This window comes from Xiphophorus couchianus, chromosome 17, assembly GCF_001444195.1.
Source record: "Xiphophorus couchianus chromosome 17, X_couchianus-1.0, whole genome shotgun sequence".
Lineage (NCBI taxonomy): Eukaryota > Metazoa > Chordata > Actinopteri > Cyprinodontiformes > Poeciliidae > Xiphophorus > Xiphophorus couchianus.
Window position 1 is genome coordinate 3,050,948 of NC_040244.1, and position 19,762 is coordinate 3,070,709.

Here is a 19,762-nt window from a genome sequence, read left to right on the forward strand (position 1 = left end):
CGGAGCCAGGGTAGTTCTGCTGATGATGCATGTTACTACCAAACAAACAGCTTGCAGGCAGACACCTTTCTATTTCTGTACAGTCGCTCCTGCTTGTCATTAGCACCTAATATTATTTATGCTGCTGGAGAACAAGAAAATATGAATAATGATGCTGTTTTCCCACAGTTATCTATGCTGAGACAGGCAGACAGCTGCCAACCAATAGCTCAGGAGACATTCATTTGCATGTCAAACTTGGAGGGGAAAAAAAGGAAGGAAAGCAAAGGGATTTAGTGAGAAGTGAAGTGGGAGGAGAAAACTGGGGGCTCGGGTTGATTTTGCATAGTGAGAGCAGAGGTGTCCAAATATCTCCCTGCACAGCCGCTGTGGAGCTGGTAGCTGACGAATGCAGACAAATAAAAACATCCTGGTAGTTTTTCTTCAAAGTGTTCTAACATATGAGCATTGAATCCCTGAGACATAAACATGTCTTAGATTCTCATGGTATAAATAAACTTGCCATGTTTTTTGGAGACTGATAGAAATTGCATTACAGGCTGTTTTTATAAATGCAAGACGAGACTGAATATGAACCTTCTAATTTTAGAAGCAGTTATGATAGCAGACAAATATTGACATAGAAACTAAATTCTGCAACCAGTTAAAATTCTATATCTCAAGTTTTCTAGACCAAAATATGATGACAATGTTTGCTCCCACAGGGGGATTCATCGTTAAGGAATCAGTTTGGGTTTGGAGAGGAGGGGATGGCGAACTTGTAGAGCTGAACCCAACATTATTAAACACTGTTTGATCAGTTTGGAAATGTTGTTTGTGCCAGAATAAAGACTACAACCACATTGGTGTACTTGAGATATTCTGGTTATCCACAGCAGTGGGTAACCAATCTGTTGACTGGCATAAAGTGGGAGACGGGGGCATTACCATTTAAGGCGAAATAAACAGAAATAATACAATTTATTGCTAAAAAGCTTTATTATTAAATGTGTGATTTATTTCCTAAGTTGAAACTGGACTAAAGTTAAACATGGGAGATTGGAACTTTTTTTTTTCCTTTTTAAAAAAAAAAAAAAATCCGGCAAGTTATTAAAGTGCAAATAAAAAGATAAAAAGTCCTATGGTATGGTTAAGAACATGGGGATAAAATGAAAATAGGTCAGGATGAAACTAAGTGCTGGGTATGAATGAAAGAAGAGGCAAACTGGCTGGAGCCATTCTTGCATCACACACTTGAATATTCACAGCCAGGTTGATTGTTCAATCCCTCAGGTTCATGTGAATTTCACTTCTTATATAAAATATGAGGATTTGGAAAATAACCCTGATAAAGGTGTCTGTCAAACTGAAAATTTGTAATCGTTTTCTACATTTTTATTATTTTGTAGCTTATTCTTTTACATATGTTTAAGTATTACCATTGCTCAGCATTAGAAGTTGTCAAAAAACTTAAACCGATCTTTATAAATCCTAGACAATTACATAAAATAAATTTGTCAAAGTTCTCAAGCCTTCAAAATGCATGTCAAAAAGATAGAAAAGCAGGAGAACCAGGTAATCTAGCTGTCGTTACTGGAACAAAAACAACAAACGCCACATGCTGCAGGAGAGCACAGCAGCACAATGAACCAACTGAAATGACTCAAGTCAACTTTTTTGTAAGAACAGAGCCTGTTAAATCCTGAAAAAGCAACAGTTAGGAAGTAAGAAGTACAGCAAGAACACACTGTATTACAGAGGCTAAATCCTATTCAACACTGGCAGCAGGACAACCAAATATCTGCTTGCAGAAGGGGTAAACCGTGTCAAACGTTAGTGCTCATTTTGTGTTGAAGCAAGAGCCAAACCGATGATCCAAAAAGCAGCCAAACCAATGACTGTGCCTGATGCTCGCCAAATTCTTTTTATCCTCATCTCTTTATCCCTCTGTCTCCCCCCACCCTCCCTCATTCTGTAATTTGTTTATACATGATAATGGCTGCAGCTGTTTATAAATCATATATAATTACATTCTGAATGCCGAGCGCAAAGTGAAGGACCGATTAGGCTTTAAAAGAACAGAAATAATAGAGAATGCAAGAGAGGGAGAGAAGACAGGGAGGAGAGCAGTGGTGGCGGTTTTACAGTTTGCTTGTGATCATATTCGATTATCTTGCGCCACGCGGTGTGGAAGCGAAGACGAAGGGGTGGGAAGACAAAAAGCCAATGAAAACAGTGGCTCAAGTGCCCTTTCAGCAGGCATCCCAAGGCTCTGGTGAATTCTATTAAGCTGTTTACAAAAGCCATTAAAACTCAGAAGGATAAATAATCACTGTATGACAAACCCACAGGCTGAGGCCGAGAGAGCAGTGATTGCTTGTAAAAGCAGTCCAATCTCAAAATTTCAACATGTACAGCAAATTATGAGCCTAATTGCAGTCGATCTGGAAAAACAAAACCCGTCTTTGGAAGTAGGTATTTAAGGGGATCAGGAAACAAACCAGAAAACTAACGCGTTTTTATAATGTCAAAAATCATGGAATTCAGTGTTTATTGGTATTTTATTGCCAGCTCATAAAGGTTTTGATTAATTCTGAAGGAGAGAGTAAAACATTGCATTGGTTTCACAGTGTTTTACAAAAAGAAAATCATGCTATGCATTTGTACTCAACCCATAAAGTCAACACTGTAGAACCACCCTTCACTACCAGGATCATCAGGCTAGCTTTGCCCATTCTTTTATGCAAAATAACTCAAATTCATTCAGATTGAATGGAAAGCATCAATGAACAGTAACTTTCAAGACAGTCAAAGTCTTGTTTGGACTTTAGCTGAGGCCTAACCTCTGGCTTTGAAGATATTGGTCTATCTTTAGGGTCGCTGCCCGGACTCAAGGTGAACCTCCAGTGTCTAACAATCTCTAACAAGTTTCTACAACCATTGTCCTGAATTTAGCGCCATCAATCTTCCCATCAACTGCAACTCCCTAATGAAGAAAGCCGTATCAAAGCTTGATACCACCACACATTTGTACATATGGAATGAAGTCCAATTTTGTTCTCATCTAACAAGTCTATAAGATAAAAACTCAAGAAAATACATTGAAGTTTGTGGCTGTAAAGTGACAAAATAGTCAAAAGTGCCATGGGCATGAATATTTCTGTAAGGTAGTGTCATTTATTAGGAAATGCCTGAGGAAAGAGTGACAGAGTTGTTGCTCTAAAAAGAGACCCTTGAGGACTGCCTGCTGTTACTCTAAATGAATGGATTGTCCATCATTTAGCAACTCAAACACACCCAGAACACACAACTGCCTGAGGTCTGCCAAACAAGAAACACAGTTGAGAGTTATATCTGCTAAGGTTAGTCAAAGGAGAACCAGCACTCAGCTGGGGAATACTGAGTAGAGAGCTAAGATAGGAGAAAGTTCCCCATCTCTCCTTACCGACTGATGTTTTATGAACTGTAAGTTTATGTCACCATAAAAAAACCCAAATGATCCTAATGCTCGACACATACAGCTTCACTCCCTCTAGAGCGGGATATGAGATTGCACCTCATCTGAAACCCCCCACTACCACCAATTACCCTCCTCCATTCTTTTCTTGCCAACAGTCTGGAGTCTTTTACAGCAAATTACTGTTTCTGTCTCTGAAAAATGTAAACAAAGAAGGCATCTAGTGGTCTCTCTTGTTTAGTCTCTCCACCTTCTTTTTCTGCCACCTGTAAAGGCTAACCGGCTGAAGCTAATGGTCTGATTTAGTTGTCCAATGGACTTATTTAAAGGTCCAAAAATACCAATGGGATAGATTTGTATTCTCCAAATTAGTTCAAATGTACACACATTTGGCCAATTTTGAAGAGAACCCCTTTATAGTCTAAAAAGAGGCACACCACTGTGAAAAATCCCACTCAGTCATTTCAATTTAGGTAATCCTTCCAAATGCTGACATTAGTGTGAATCAAGCTTGCTGGAGCAGTGAAGAATGGGCGATGCTCATTTTCCACCTAAAATCAAAAGCATCCTGGCTCAGACCGACAGCTGAGCTTTTAGAAGCTAACTTACGTATCTGATTTATCTACAGACACCCTGACAGAGGAGAGATCATCCAGGAAGAGTCTGACCTCTATCCACCACATCCTCTACATCAAGAAGAATCTAGGAAAGAAGAATGACAGCATCAGCTGTCAAGTCTGCTGCAACTTTCACTCACATTGCACCCGGAGAGTATTTGCAGGTCTTCATTTTTTGCTTAGTTTGCACTGATCATCCTTCAAATGTTTCTACAGCTAGAGTCCACTTGCAGAACAGAAAGTTGACTAGGTATTACTTAGAAAGGCATGCACCATCTGTATATAAGGTCTCGCTGTCGAATGTGGATGTCAGAGCAGAAACAAGCGATAAAGTTAAAGGAATTGTCATAGAGACAGGACTGTGTCAATGGAGGAAGTGTACAGAAAAATCAGAAGCATTGAAAGACTCATTGGGAACAGTGGCGTCCCTCATCCGTAAACAGAAGAAACATTGAACCACCAGAACTCTTCTTTGAATTGAAAGGATGTTTTATGGAATCTTCTACCAATTCAAGGCCCTATGAGAAATAAACAGCAATGTAAAGCCCAGCTTTCTCTGGAGTTTTACTCAAACTTGCAAAGAGAGAGCTCACACTCTAGAGTATAGACAACAAAAGCTTGAGCTCTCTCTCAGCTGAACAGGTTAGAAATGTAAATACATCTTTATAAATGTGACATTTTGTGGGGATGTCCAACTCTGAACCATCACAGAAAGTCACATTCTGACTGTAGCCCAAAGAGCAGCTTGTTCTGTCTTTCTAGAGGGTCGGACTGGTTTTGCAGTGCATATCCTTATCACAGTAGACAGGCAGACAGTTTTGCAGAAGGGTTAATAAGAAATTCACCCAAGGGCAGACCACACAAACACAAGAACTTCCTGTCTGAATGAAGCACAATTTTCCAATCAGAGCTGATTAAACATGCCTGTCCGAGTAACCATCGCGAGAGAGACGAGAACTTTCATCTACAGTACTCCTCCAACAGGCCTCCATGGCAGAATGAACAAACAGAAGGCAAAACAGATTGGGGGAAAAAGCCCAAATATATGAGTCTTTACTCCAAGCTTGTAGCACTGAACTCTGAAGACTCTGAAGTGAAGAAAGTTTTCTTTTTCACAAAAACTAACATCAAGTATGTAACGTGAAATGCTATGAGTAAATGCATGTACCAGCTTGGCTGCTTTATTTAGTAGGTATTCGATCAAGTGGGACCTATAAAGTTCAAAATCCAATTTAACAAACATGGGACTTTAAGAGGAGAACAGACCCATGGACTCAACGTAAAGACTTCTAATTAGCAGTTCTCATCCATTTTGTCAGCCTGCTAAGGTACTGAAACAGAGCACTTGATTCTTTCTTTATGGCATTAATTCTAATTACATCCAATGTAAAATTTAAATTAATATGGTTTTATAGCTGTAGCATGAACCTAATTACATATACCCTACGATAACAGTATTTCAATTAAAACCATTCTCCTTTAATTTGATGCGACCATTAAACTGTTCACCATAATCATTACAACAATAGTCACATTTAGGCTTTTCTAGAACTCCTTTTGTCTTTAGTCAGAAAGAGGAGTACATTTTTCCACTGTCCAATTGGTTCCTTTATTATATTGGCGTAATTAGACTATTCAACTCTTAAAATTTACAAAAAAAAAAGACAAAACCTTTCTGAAAGGCTTACAACACAAGATGAATGATATCTACCTCTGGCTTGATGCCCACTGTAACAGAAATATGTGAACCAAAATAATTTTTATTAATTGCTTTATACATCTCCTCGTTAGTACAGTGATGAGTATCCCCGCCTGTCACGCGGGAGACCGGGGTTCGATTCCCCGACGGGGAGTGAAGTTTGTTTCCTCTTGAAAATGAGATCTAGATCTCAACGGTGTTTACCTGATTAAATAAAGGAATATTATAAAAAAATATTATAAAAAGAAAAGAAAAAGGTAGGAATTTTTGCAGCCTTATGCAAACATTTTCTAACTATTCATCCATCCTTCATGCTGCAAAGTAATAATCACTTTGCTCCCTTGACATGGCATCCATTTAGAGGGCAATTCATCTTTATCAAGATAAAATGCGGCACTGATTTGAAAGTAGTCTTTGTTAAATAAACACCACAACTAAGGTGGGAGGACAAGTATTATCAACAACATCAAGACCATATAAGACAAATTAAAATGTCAAAGAAAAACTAACATTTCAAGCAACTAGAAAGGGAGTCGCGATCTGGCCGTGCTGCTCTATCAGTAGCTGGGTCCAGCATCATTAGGTGAAGAACAGCTGCTGTGTGTAAAAGGTAGAAGTGTGAATAATGTGGACGGAGTGGCACCTGGTTGGAAGGGGAACGACTCCACTCATTACGAGTCTGTATTGGTGCCAGGGAACAAGCTCTAGACAGCATGTTCAGCCAGCCGCACTGCAGCTGAGGTTTGGTGTGAGCAAGAAGTGTGTGTGTGTTTTTCCTGGTGAGGGTCAGGCCCAGCAATTCAGGACCATGGAGGTGACAACAACGTGAGGTCCGGAGCAGGTGGGGTAGGAATCTGTGTGTGTGGGGGGGTGTATGTGTGTGTGGTGGGCAAAAATCAGTGAGCAACCTAAAGGAATGCTGCCCAGAAATATAATCACTACATGAGCACAGTTGATTAAGAAAAAATTAAAAAGTATATTGGTGCTGAGTCGACACCACATACCACAAATTAATCATAGTCTGATATTCTGGAAGCTCAAGCTCAAAGTTTGTCTGTAACCCCGCTGAACCTCTGAATCAATAAGTGATGTGTAGTGATGCCTCTGAAAGGACACCACATGTCAGCACTCACCTGTCACTCAAAGAGCTTATACTTTTAATGATATACTGTATTACCGAGTCTCAACTCTGCTGGACAGAGACTATTTTAGGAGCCAGTCTCAACAGGCCGGTTTTAGTCACCTCAACTTTAGCACTTATTTAGATTAGTGGTGTTCCACATTATTTAACTTGAAACTTTTTCTAAGATAAATTTGCCTTTCTTGAAAGAAAAAAAAAAGTTTTGTCCTTTTACAGCCAGATGAGCAGAAGTGTGCAGAAACAGGTGGGAGATGTTATTGTACACTCCATACATTCAGTCACTCTGAAAGATTAAGGATAAATCGTAAAAGTGACACGGTGGGAAGTCACAAAACTTTGGTCCATTTTGAGTCTGACGAAATTAATTTTCCACCCAACATTAATCCACTAATATAGTAATTACTGTACAGTTAACACAGAAAATGAATCTTCATTATGTTGAAGTACTGCAGGATAAAAAAATATATAACAAGACGTGTTAGAAGCATAAAGGAAGGACCATCTTCCTTGCTTAGAAAATGAAAGCAAGTCACGGCCCAGTCCAAAGTCACCAGGATGAAAGGTCCCCTCTTCCAAATCTGAGGCTATTTTTGTAAACCGGACTGCTTCCTGTGGGTCAACAATATGTCTCTGCTTCAAGCAGAGGAGTTAAAGCATCTTTTGCTCTTGTTTGCATTTGGCAGTATTAAGGACCAGGAACTTCCAATTTGGCTAGGAAAATTATGTCCTATATTATTGAAATGTGGGTTATGACCACATATCTGATCAATTTGATCTGAAAGTTTCTAGGATGCTTGAAAGTTTTCAGGATACAGCCCATTGAAAGACACCCCAAAGTGAACCCTGATCTCACCAGAGAGACTACATATCCCTTCTCATCTGGGAAAGCCTTGAGATCCCCAAAAATTACCCCAGCAGTGTCACCGAAGTGAGGGACATTCGACTTTACCTCCTTGACCCATTACTTTGTCAAACAGAGCGGAGTTATGTCTGCAGTGAAATAAGTGTACAGTCTGTATCCCATAGGAAACAAAAACTTAATACAACATCCCTGAAGTGTATAAACAAGCAATATTCTAGCTGCTGCACTTCTGGATTCTACCCAGAAAGTCTCCAAACCTGCATTTGGATTGTTTTTTTTAACCAAGCCTGCTTCCAGCAGAGTAGTATACTACCAGCTCTACATAGTTCAGAGTCGTCTCCCTTCATGTGTCTGGAGTGGCCTTTTGTCTCAGAGTATCCAAGGTTGCACAGATCTGTGCCGGCTCCCTTCTGACAGTAATTACATATAGCCTCCAGAGAGGAAATGGCACACAGAAGGAAAACAGGGGGATCAGAAACAGCACCACTGAAGCAAAGGGGTGGATTGAGGAGTTGAAATGAGGTAGAGGGGGTTAGAAAACGATAAATGACTGCTTAACAAGACAAAATCCTAAAATAAACAGGATTACAGATCAATTTCCTAAATCTTCTGGGAAAATCTATTTCTAATGTGGAAGCAATCAGTTATCAACCAAGTGTAAATATATTCATATGTGAAATAGGGGGAGGGGAACGGTAATTAAATGCAAATGATTAAAATGGGGAAAAGGGTCAAACCTGTAGCAGATACAGGACCCATGAGGGAAAATGACGCTGCAAGCTGCATTTCTGACTGCATTTTAATAGCTCAGAAAAAGTAACTACTTTAGAAACCGATGCATGAACTTTAACATCTAGAAGGCTGTGAAGGCTTTTCAGCAGCCACTCATCTCTACAGACCACAATAAATAAATAAATACACCCAACTTTATTACATAGACACAACTCCCTCAGGGTTAATGGTTTGGAAACTGGCTCTAAATATTAATGGCGATGTTCCTTTTTCTCCTTCCTCATTCTCTGTTCTACTTAAACAAGTGTACGACCAACTGAAATTGATGTTTCTTTAGCTTTTTTCTGCTGTGTTACTCATTTTTACTTGTGCACTGCGAAGCCTCAGATATGTTAAACAGCTACAGATTTTAAGGAATTTTTTGTTCCCTTTTGTTTACACTTCCTTGCTCTTCTGAATGATTCTCAATTCATTTTATTGCATTCTCTTCCAGTGAGAAGTATACTATAATTCTAACAAATACATAATTTTTCTTTGCATCAGTCTGATTCCTGGAAGATTTGATCTCTTTCTGCCATACTCTTGATAGTTATGTGAAGCCTGTTTATCACTGTTTTCTAAATGTGTGTTATTTTGGCAAAATTGAAAAAAAAAAAAAAAAAAAACAACAAAAAAAAACAAACTGTAGCTTTAGAGAAAAGTTTACCACGGCTTTCAGCAGGTAACAAGAAGGCCAAATGAAGTGAAGCTTAGTAACTCTGTTTTATTGTTTTGAACTTTCACCTACAGTCATGGAATATGATTTGGAAAGGCTAGCAGCTTTTCACAACAGGAATCTACAATTTCCACAGAATAGACACAGGGAATGCTGTTTTATTAATGCTAAACATGCTGACATAAGATGCTAAAAATGGCTTAAATAAACAGTACAACTGTTCAGCTCTGAAAATAATTAACCATTGATAATACAAATAATTGAAAATGAGATTTTTAATAATGTTCTTAAAAACTCTTGAATGATGAAATTGATAAATATATCAAAAGTGGCTAAAAATCAGAGCAGGCAGGTCAAACATTAAGAAAAATTTTAATCAAAAACTTGTTACAAATTTCTAAAGTGGTGCATTTCCTATTCTGTACTTTCAGCATTTTTTTTTTTTAATTTTTTTTTTTTTTTTACACGTACTTAACTATCAGGTACCAAAAGGAGCTTTTAGCCACCAGCCGTGCCTGAAATTGCACATTGTGTAATTGCTTTAACAATCAACGATTTACGGCAATTTTCTATAATAAAGCAATAACTATATATTCTTAAAAAAACAAAAGGCTTTTTGGAGTATAGTAATCGATCAGCAGTGGGTCCCTCAGTCAATTTGGTTTTATCAGGATTTAAGATTTGTCAGATCTATCACAACCACAGTTAATGAAAACATAAACAAGCTACATTCTTAAGAAAAAAATTTGAATACAGAGCATTTTTAGCTTAGTTATGCTAAAAAGTGTATGTGTAAATAAACACTTTTCATAAAAGGTTGTGAAATTGTTTATTTATAGGAATTAAACTGAAAGAGACCGGAAGAAAATAAAGGGTAGATTTTATATCGGGATAATTTTACCAGATAGAAAATCGGGTACAATTTAAATCATAGTCTTCAAGATAGCATTGGATTAATGCACTAATGAAGTATCTTCCAAAAACAGTTGCAAAAATAAATGTATGAATGACTGGCTGCTGGTTAATATGATATAACCAAAATATTTTACACATGGTTGGAGTTTCGCTTAACAGAGTCAAATGAAGCCATTCGAAATGGCTCATATCATTAACATGGGCGCGCATGAGGAAGCCACTTGTGTATTTCCTTTTAAGATGGCCTATTGTCATCTGCTGTAAACACTAAAGTACTCTGCTTCACACTGGATCTGTGTGAAAACTTGCTCACTAAGAAATGTTGTGGGGTGAGGGCATGTAATATTTTAAAGCACTCAGCTCGTGTGATTTTACAGCCTCTAACACTTTGATGTTCAACTCAAGAAGCCCAGATGACTTAATGCAGCTCTGAGTGCGCACCTGCAGAAATGAAAGGAACTGTGAGGCAGGAGAGGAGGTGGAGAAAGTGGAGGAGACAGAAGAGGGAGGGCCAAGCAACCCAACAGGAGAGGGAAGCAGAGGGGAAGAGGACCAGTCAGGTTTTACTCCCCTGCTGAGAACAACCTTTTTTTTGTTTTGTTTTATGAAACCACCCTATAAGCTGCTTGTTGGAAGAACACAAGCCAATTAAATGAAAAAAATGAATATATAAGAAGCCGCCAGCACTGCTGGATCATCTAAAATAAAGGCTTTTTATGAGAAAAGATTGAATAACTCATAGCTCTCCTGTCAAAATACACTGAGAGCAGCAATATGAAAAAACGCTGTTTGTGTACAATTTTACATGGTGGGAAAAGTTGTATAGACTCCGTTTCCTGCTCTTCCTTAATGTCCAAGATATATAGAGAACTTGAAAAACAAGACGATGAACTATTCAGCATTTATTTCTCCTAAAGACCACAAGGGCCGCTAGTGGCATTAATCCAAACTTCAGGTTTGAACATGTAAAGTCAAATTTCTGGCCCTTCGCTGTAACGTGATTCTGAACCATAAAAACCCAGACAAAAATCAGAGCATCAATCCCGACTGACTGGGGCAGCAGCACCGTAGCCGGAGGCGGCGCTACGGTTTTGATTTGAATTTATAGCTCACGGCAAGAGAAGGAATAACATTATATTTTCACATATTTCAAGGAACCTGGAGATTTTAGGGCATAGAGATGAAACATAGAGAGAGCTGCAAACTGAAAGGTTTATATATGCTTGTTATGATCAAATTAGATTTCGTGAGTTATATTCTTTGAGTTAAAATCTTGTTAATTGAAGGTAAATTCATTAATTATGTTGGGGGAGGCAAATGACAAAAAAAAAGAAAAACACAAAAGAAAAGATGGACAATTTTGATTTCATAGCCTTTGAACGTCTATAGCTAGTGGAGACAGATGAGGGGGCAGGAGTGACAGGAAGGCTTCTGAATTCAGGGCAGCTCCCATGACCTAGCAGATGGAGACAATTTCTATGAACAGTTCAGATCTGTTCCATTCTGGCGAAAAAAAAAATCAATATGCTGAAAGTAGCTTTTATTGAATTGTCTTATTACATGTGAAACTGAGCACAAACTAACTTAGAATGGACACATTTTGAATCAAAAGAAGCTAATTAGTCCTTTTTTGCTACAGTAAACTCTCTAAATGCTTCTGGTATTGCCTGCAAGGATAATTATGCTGTTATTTAACGACTCTTGGAACACTCACAAAAAAAAAACTTCAAACTGTACCAAAACATAAGCTTGGCCTGTCTTTAGATATTCTTGATCAAAGTTTTAGGCATACAAAGCAGCATGAACGCATGCACAACAAATTGGCAATTAATGTGAAAGAAAACCAGTTTTCTTTATTTCTTCTGTGGTTTTCATTTTCAAGTGACTAAAAGCAAAGTGGTCGCATCATGATGTAATAATTGTCACTTCCCAGAGCTCAAAACGTGAGGCGGTATACTCCGAGACACAACTTAAGAGTTTTTTGCCATTTTTTAATTCCAAAATCTGAATAGTTCGGAATTTTCTTCTTTTTCCAAGTAGAATAAAATTTGACATTTGTTGTCACAGAGTGACAACACCCTTTCCATTTCTGCACATGATATCAGTCCCAACAAGAATGATGGTTCAAATACCCTGGTGGAAAATTAAGTGATTTTTGCACCAAGTAGGTTTTCAAGTGCTCATTGAGTTGAACAACTTCTGGAAGATTAAATGCTTGGAATCAAGTTGGACCCCAATTGTTAGCGCCTGCAGCCATCGCTCTTCATTACTACAACCATTTATTAGTAGAAACAAGAGGGAGGTTCAGTTATTGGGTCTCCACTAGTGAGAAAAATGTTGGAGGTACGAGGTGCAGTCAACGTCATTGCAACAGAATTAATTCTCATTAATGAAATCAGTGTGGAGGTAAAAAAGCAGAGCAGAAAGTTAAAGAACCCTGGTCTTCACTTTTCTACAGAGACACTAATTATTTCCATACAAGCAGCCACTGCAGTATGAAAATAAGCTAAAATGTACAAATGAATATTTTACATAATTAAAATCAGCCAGCCTCCTGGTGCTTCCTCAATTTTATAATTTTTGAGCCACAATGTAACAGTACAGTTCTCCTCAAAAGTGTTTCTAACCTTTCACATTTTGTCTTGTTACAACCAGAAAATGTAATGTCGTTTATTAAATGTAATGTCGTTTATTAGGATTATATGACAAGTCAAAGTAGTGAACAACTGCGAAACTGAAGAGTAGTAAGAAATATTACTTATCCCTCCTCCCCTCCCTTATTAGAAAGAAAAAACTTAAATATTATACTAGTTTTTACTTTGACTAGTATTTTTCCTTTCCTTATCCACTACTTATTTTGACTTATTTTAGATCTAACAGCAAGCAAAGTTTGTGGTTGCAGTACGACACAACGTGGAAATGCATTTTAAATATATTAAAACAGAGAAAGTGTCTGTACCCGTCTCCACATCCTGGGCGTAGAAGTGCAGGGTGTCGGTGATTTCAGTCACATATACGGGTCTGTAGTTGGCCACACGTTCCTTCTCCTCAGAGACATGCACAACCTCCTCCACGGGCTTCTCCTCGTAGTTGGCCCAGATCTAAGAACACAGAGAAAAAAGTTACAACTCAGTTATTCCAAAATTTGACTTACAGCTCATGCATAGTTTCAATAAACCTGAAAATGGTTTGTGACGCAAATACGAATAAATATCTCCCTTGATTTCAGGCAGATATGGTACATCTAGACATATGATGAGGTTAACTTCAACATCATCAACTTGGTGATAATGTCACAAGCCGGATAAAAGATACAGCCACAGAGTTTCTTTCACAAGCACAGCAGTTCAAGTTTGTGTGTGTAAGCAGGTTGGATCCCTTCTATGCTGCATCAAGGTTAGTTCTCCCTCACCTCCCTTGGAAAAACAGAGGGCAGGCGGCTCATTAGGGAGAACAGCTTTGCCTTGGGCCACAAATCAAACTGCGTGGACATCAGTAGGTGTGTGCGTGAGTGTGTTCGCAGAGTGCAAGGGAGGCAGTGCACTGAGTGGGTGGTTATTAACACAGAATGTTACGTGTTTGTGTACAACTTCAATAGAGCAATGGTGTTAAGCACGCATTCAAGCACAAGATGGTGAGGATGAAAGGAAACTAATAAACTCCCCGTGGAGGAATCTTTGGAAGATGAGGTGCACCAAAGCAGGAAGTTCTAAAGTCGAGAAGTGCAGTGGCGCTTTGGGCTTAAACTTTCTGTGGGGCTGTAGCAGCAGAACTCAGTGCTGTTTATCTACTGGCAATTTAGGAAGGATTTTATTTTAAAAAGGTCAGATGAAAAAAAAAAGCTCAGGAATATCTGGTTGGTCATTTGATTAGCTGTTTGGGTTTTTTCCCCATCTGTCAAGAGCTACACCATTTATTTTTCTTAATTTGCTGCTGCATCTGACTGCTAATTTGTGTTTATATGCATATAATTGAGCAGGATTTGTAAGAAAAACTGATTTTAACCCTAAAAAGACAGCTCTCTGTCAACCTTCAATGTCAGAATGAGGAAATTCATAAAACAGAACCTGAGTTCATCTGGAATAAAAAAAAATGCTTAAAAATGAAAAAAAGAAGCAGAAATAAAAAAGGGAGAAAAGAAAGTTGACAGAAAATAAACAAGATGAAATTTCAGGGATTGAGGGCAAGCAAGGTTAATGAAGAGCAAAAACGCAGCCACGCTTCACAAAGCCCAAGATCAAGCAGGATTTTTGCCTCAGCACCAGGCAGGTGTGTGCAATATTAGCATAGCAAACATATGCGGCCGAATGCACACATTACAAGCACGCTGACGAACCCTGGAATCCACCGCATCCCGTAATAAACATGCTTCCCACATTCTGAGGGAGCTGACATGACTCGGCTTTTAATCAAACCTGCAGCACCAATTAGGGATGACAAAGATTAGGTGTCACCATTCATTAGCCCGGTGGCCATCACTGCAACACTTTTACCGGGGTAGCAAGTGTTGGAAATCCGAGTAGGACATGATGTCCGATCGCAAGGGTGTGTCGGTCTCAAGGGGGCGAGAAATTATTAGATTATAAAAATAAAAAAATAAAAGGCTGACCAAACTAATTTACACTGATTTTGTTTTTAAAGTTCTTGTCAAAGAATGGAAGACAAAAAGCTCCTTTTAAAGTATTACCCATTGGACGACAGCCTATAAACAAAAACATCAACTTTTTTTCCGGCTCCCAGGTGTCCCGAACAGCTTCATCAGTTTGCATTCTTCTGTCTGCAGTAAAACATTTGTGGGGAGAGAAAGACAAACACACCACAGCTGCTGCTGCTTTCTTTGTTGCGCCTTTATGAAAGAGCATAAAGCGCTGTGCATTCAATTCATTAACTGTGTCTAACGCTGCCAAAACGCTGGTGATTAGAATGATTACAAAAGGATAAAAACTTGTTTTGCACCCTGCCTGAATGCACCATTAGAGACGCTATAGTCCAAGTCGTTTTTAAAAAAATGCAAACTCATGCACTTGCGGCGCCCAGGGCTGATGACCTTCCGTGAGCAGCCAACCGTCCTGTTTGTTCCACTTGAATGCAGGTATGCGACGCGGCAACTACAGCCGCAGACGAGAGCCACCAAGCTGCCAGAAGTGATGTGAGAGAGGGGGGAAGAAATACACCTAAATGGGCCTAACCAACAGGCAATTAAGCTGGAGTTGAAGGGAGAACAAGTCCTAATGATGGAAACCAGGATGACCTTCATGGCAGCTGTAGAATGAAGAACACATTTACACCAGAGAGAGTGACAAGTTAATCTGGGAGGGTAATGTGATGATGGGGGAGAAGGTTGCTTATATGCTCAATGATGGCAATCAGAATCGTATAATAAAAGATAAAGTGTTCAAGCATATTTGATAGTGTTTGAATGTTGAAAACTTGAAATTATGACTTTGTTTCTTGGCTTTTGTGTCTCCCCTTCGGCAAATGTCTTTCGTTCTGTTTGTTCTCTCCGGCCCCTCTTGTGTGCTACCAACAATGAATTTATGACCGGTGTTTCTATAAAGAGGGATGAAATGAAGGAAAGAAAGCACAAGATGAAAGAACGATAGAAAAGAGAAAGGAGAGAAGAAAAAACAGGGAAAGAAAATTCAGCAAAGGAGCGACAGGGAGGTGGAAAAGAGAAATGACAAAAGGAAGAAAGGAAGGATAAAAGAATGATTTGAAGTTAGGAAGGTAATGAGAAAAGACAGTAAGAACAAAAGGAGGGAAGGGAGAACAGAGACAGACAAAGAAGGAGGCAAGAACAGAAAGATGGACTTACAAATTACCAAGAACAGGGAATGAAAGATGTAATGACCCAGGGATGGCTGCAAGAACACAGAAGGAAAGCATTTCGGAGGTATAAATTCAGACCTGGAAAATACTTTTTGATAGTTTTCTAGAATGTGTAAAAACCCTGGAGGAAAGACTTGCAAGGATTACAAGTCCATGCAATGAGCAACACAGCAAAACTTGTGGCTAATGCCCTCAAAACCTGGTAATCACTCTTGCTTGGAACTGCTTGGTGGATTGGATGATTGCACCCTCTCACAACAATAAGGAATAAAAACGAGGGAAGCCATTCCATCTTCTCCACTCCAAACACTCTGGCTCTGTGCAGGAGCGAGTTTTTATCCTGGAGGATAGAGTTATTGGATCCTGGTTTCAGAATTTCATGTGGATCTCTCACTGCATCTCAACTGCGGTCAATGTTTTGTTTTTAAGAGAAATGTTTTCCCATCCCCTCACATTAATATCTATTCCTTATTGCCCAATCAGAGATCTTTCTGTGGTTGCTCTGAGTAAATCTTAACTACACGCCACAAGCAGAAAATCCACAGTTGGGATTCAATTGCCAGAACTGGAACTAAGAAGTTGAAGATTTAAAGATTGCATACCAATTTGCATGGCCGTAAAGTATAATATACCTGCAGTTGAGCAGTTTTACAGAGCTTTACTTTGTCAGCCTGGTGGATGAGATACTCTACTGGCTGAAGTGAGGCTCTTCAACAGCAAGCAAAGCTCTTCTTCAGGTAGTTAAGAGGTCTGCCAACTGGCTTGGGCTGAATTTATTGAAATATTTACGGCTTGAAGTGAACAAAGTGTCCGTCAAGACCGGGATATGGGCGTAGCGGAACAAATTCACACACAAGTATATTAATATCCACACAGTTGGATAACTGTACACACATTATGGCAGAGGAAGGGGTGAGAATGAAAAGTGAGTCAACATGGTAATGAGCGCGAGGTGTTACATTTAGCATGTATGACAGAAGCAGCCAGTATAGATCCAATTGAAGTGTTGTATATGGTTACTATGTAACATGAGATGTGCTCAAATTTAAATCAATCCCTTTTAAAGAAGAAAAATATTTTAAAAAATTAAATAAAAATGGTGGCTAGTGCAGTTTGTTATGGATTGGTACAACTTTTTTTGTGCCCCTGGCTGGCTCAATGTTTTTAATTTGGAAATTACCTACTTATCTAGAATCATATTTGCCAATTTGAAGGGTTTATTTTCCATCCAATTTTTGTGTATGGATACTACATTTTATTAAAATTACAGCAGAAATTTCTCAAGAAGTTACACTTTAAATGACCACAAATGCCATAAATAGTGTTGGTGAATCAAGAAATAGATTATAAACCATGGAGAAATGTTTTTCTGCTATTTTCCCAAAATGCTTAGGATTGAAAATCTTTTGGGTCTACCCCTGTCATTGCCTATTTTATCACCTGAGCAATATCTATGAATCATCTGTAGGGACACCATGCATTTCAAGTTTACAGGAAGGCCAGTTTCTATTTTTACTGAAATCAAATTCCATATCTCACAGGTGGAGAATAAAACCGGTCCTTTTACCACCGACTTCCTGGCGTTTAAACATGTTAATCTTTTACAAACCGCAAAAGGAGTGTCAACTCTGTTTTTATATTAAGGTAAACACTGATTATTTTTCTTTGATATTAAAAAGAACTCATTGGAGACGTAGTCTTCCTTTCGTAAGTGCCAACAAAAGTAATGCAGTGACGGCAGCAATACCCAGATGAGTCATCTGATTCCAACACACATCAGCAGAGGAAGTAACTCCATCACAATAAATGACCCACTTGTGTATAACAGAAAAAAATTGAAGGACTTGTGAACCAACTAAAAGATTGAGCAACACACCCCAGGTGCATCTTCTTGCATGTCTTTTATGTAGCTCTGTTATTAATTCATCACGTAATCAGCTGTGGAGGACAATTGAAATCAATAGGGCGGTGTTAGTCATAAAAGTGCCCTTTGTTAATCAATTTAGCCCCATTATGACCCCGATGAATCTGTTCGAGAGAAAATGATTCACTTTTCACATACAGGAGTTAGGGGTTGAGGTGGAGAAGGCTCTGCTGTCGGTCTTCAAAACTCACTACATATCCTACAGATCAATCCGCACTCATCTCTCCACTCATTAATTCAGACATAAATGCATACATGCAGGGTAGGGGCAGAGCCCCACTGTTATGAATTGTGGGCCAGGAAGTGCAACACGTCTCAGACTGCTCAATTTGTATTTTTTTTGTTTTTTTACCCCTCCAGGGGGTCTTTTGTGGGCTCTAGTGTCCCTTATATGAAAGTAGGCTGACAGGAAAGGGGGACAGAGAGGAGGGAAGCCATGCGGCAAATGTCGCCGGGTCCGGGAGTCGAACCCGCGACAGCCGCATCGAGGACTCAGGGCCTTCAAACATGGGTTGTGCTATCCCCTACGCCACCATGGCACGCCCAGACTGCTCAATTTTAACATACTACAGAAAAGATTATCGATACATAAACATTTCTCTAAGAGTTTAGATAAAGAACATTGTTCCCTCCACATCTCATTGATGTAACATTAAAAAAAGACATGTTTGTTATTCGGCCACGGGGAGGATTTGATTGGCATGCTAAGAGCTCATTTACAAAAACAGCACTGGTATCATGTTAATGAGTGCTCCAGGTTTGTGAAGCAGAAAGGTGGGCGACCCCGGATTTCCTGTTCCTTAACGATGTTGTCTGTATCGACTAAACAATTAGAGGCGAGGAATGATCAACAAGACAGACAGCTGCTTCAGTCAGATTCTTTGCCTCATCACAACCACGATAATTACAATGGAGACTGTTCGATGGTTTCTACAGAATAAACACTCATCATCAATAAGGTTACTCACACCATAAGGCCCAAACAAATGACCAGTCAGAATACAGAAATTAAAGTTTTGTTCAAATTGAAGCCCGACGCTAAGAAAAAAATGCTACGTACCTTAAGAGAAAAAGGAATATATGTAGAAGATTTATAAATAAAAATAATATAATGTAATTTTAATAGAAGGCATTTCTTTTAAAACAAACAAAAAAGTAAATACTTTCCATGAGGTCATTTCAATAATGACGCACACTGAAGTAGTCACAAATGCTTCGTACACTTTATTCTCTAATAACAGCAATGCACACCAATATGACTCACCACCAGTGACTAATATAATGAGAGGCTGATTCCAGGTAAGTCTTTGAACTCACAAAGGTAAACCCCAGCTTCACTGTTTGAAAGGAGAGTTACCATAGCCCAGCACTTTGATTTACTGCCCGTTTTACAATGATTGGCTTATATTTTGTTGCAAAACACTAGGTCACTGCAGAGTCCATGTCTGCTTCAAGCAGAACACCTTTCCTGTGAGAACATGCCTCATCAATCTTGGCCGGATATTAGAGTTGAGTGACAGGTGCTGGGATGGCCAAGTTGTTCTGTTCCATTAAAGTGAAAAGACATGAACCCATTACCTCTGGGACCATGAAACGCCCGTCTCTGGGGTTCAAAGAGGTTAGTGATGTCGCACATTAACCCTGGCGGCTCAAATAAAGCAGCTTCAGCAAAAGGATGAAGCATTTAAGGAAGGGGAGACTTTGGAAAGACGATTTGTCTGCTGTTCAAGGTTTTGGTCTTAATCTATCCAATTATAGGATAATTACCATAACCATACATACATTAAAAAGATCACAAACAAATGAATTGTGGCTGTGACCTTGGGGAACCGGTTTGGATACAGACTTGACTTAGTAGCAACATAGTTCCTGTCAAACTGAGGTAACATAAT

The 19,762-nt window shown here is 39.0% G+C and overlaps 1 protein-coding gene across 1 annotated transcript in view; it reads right to left on the reverse strand.

Moving 5' to 3' along the window:
* The window catches only part of snd1 (staphylococcal nuclease and tudor domain containing 1), a 179,889-nt gene that overhangs the window by 27,518 nt on the left and 132,609 nt on the right, over positions 1-19,762 (reverse strand). Inside the window, exon 18 of the mRNA XM_028043522.1 lies at positions 13,077-13,218. Within this exon, the coding sequence (XP_027899323.1) occupies positions 13,077-13,218 (142 nt within the window). The remainder of the gene's footprint in view (positions 1-13,076; positions 13,219-19,762) is intronic.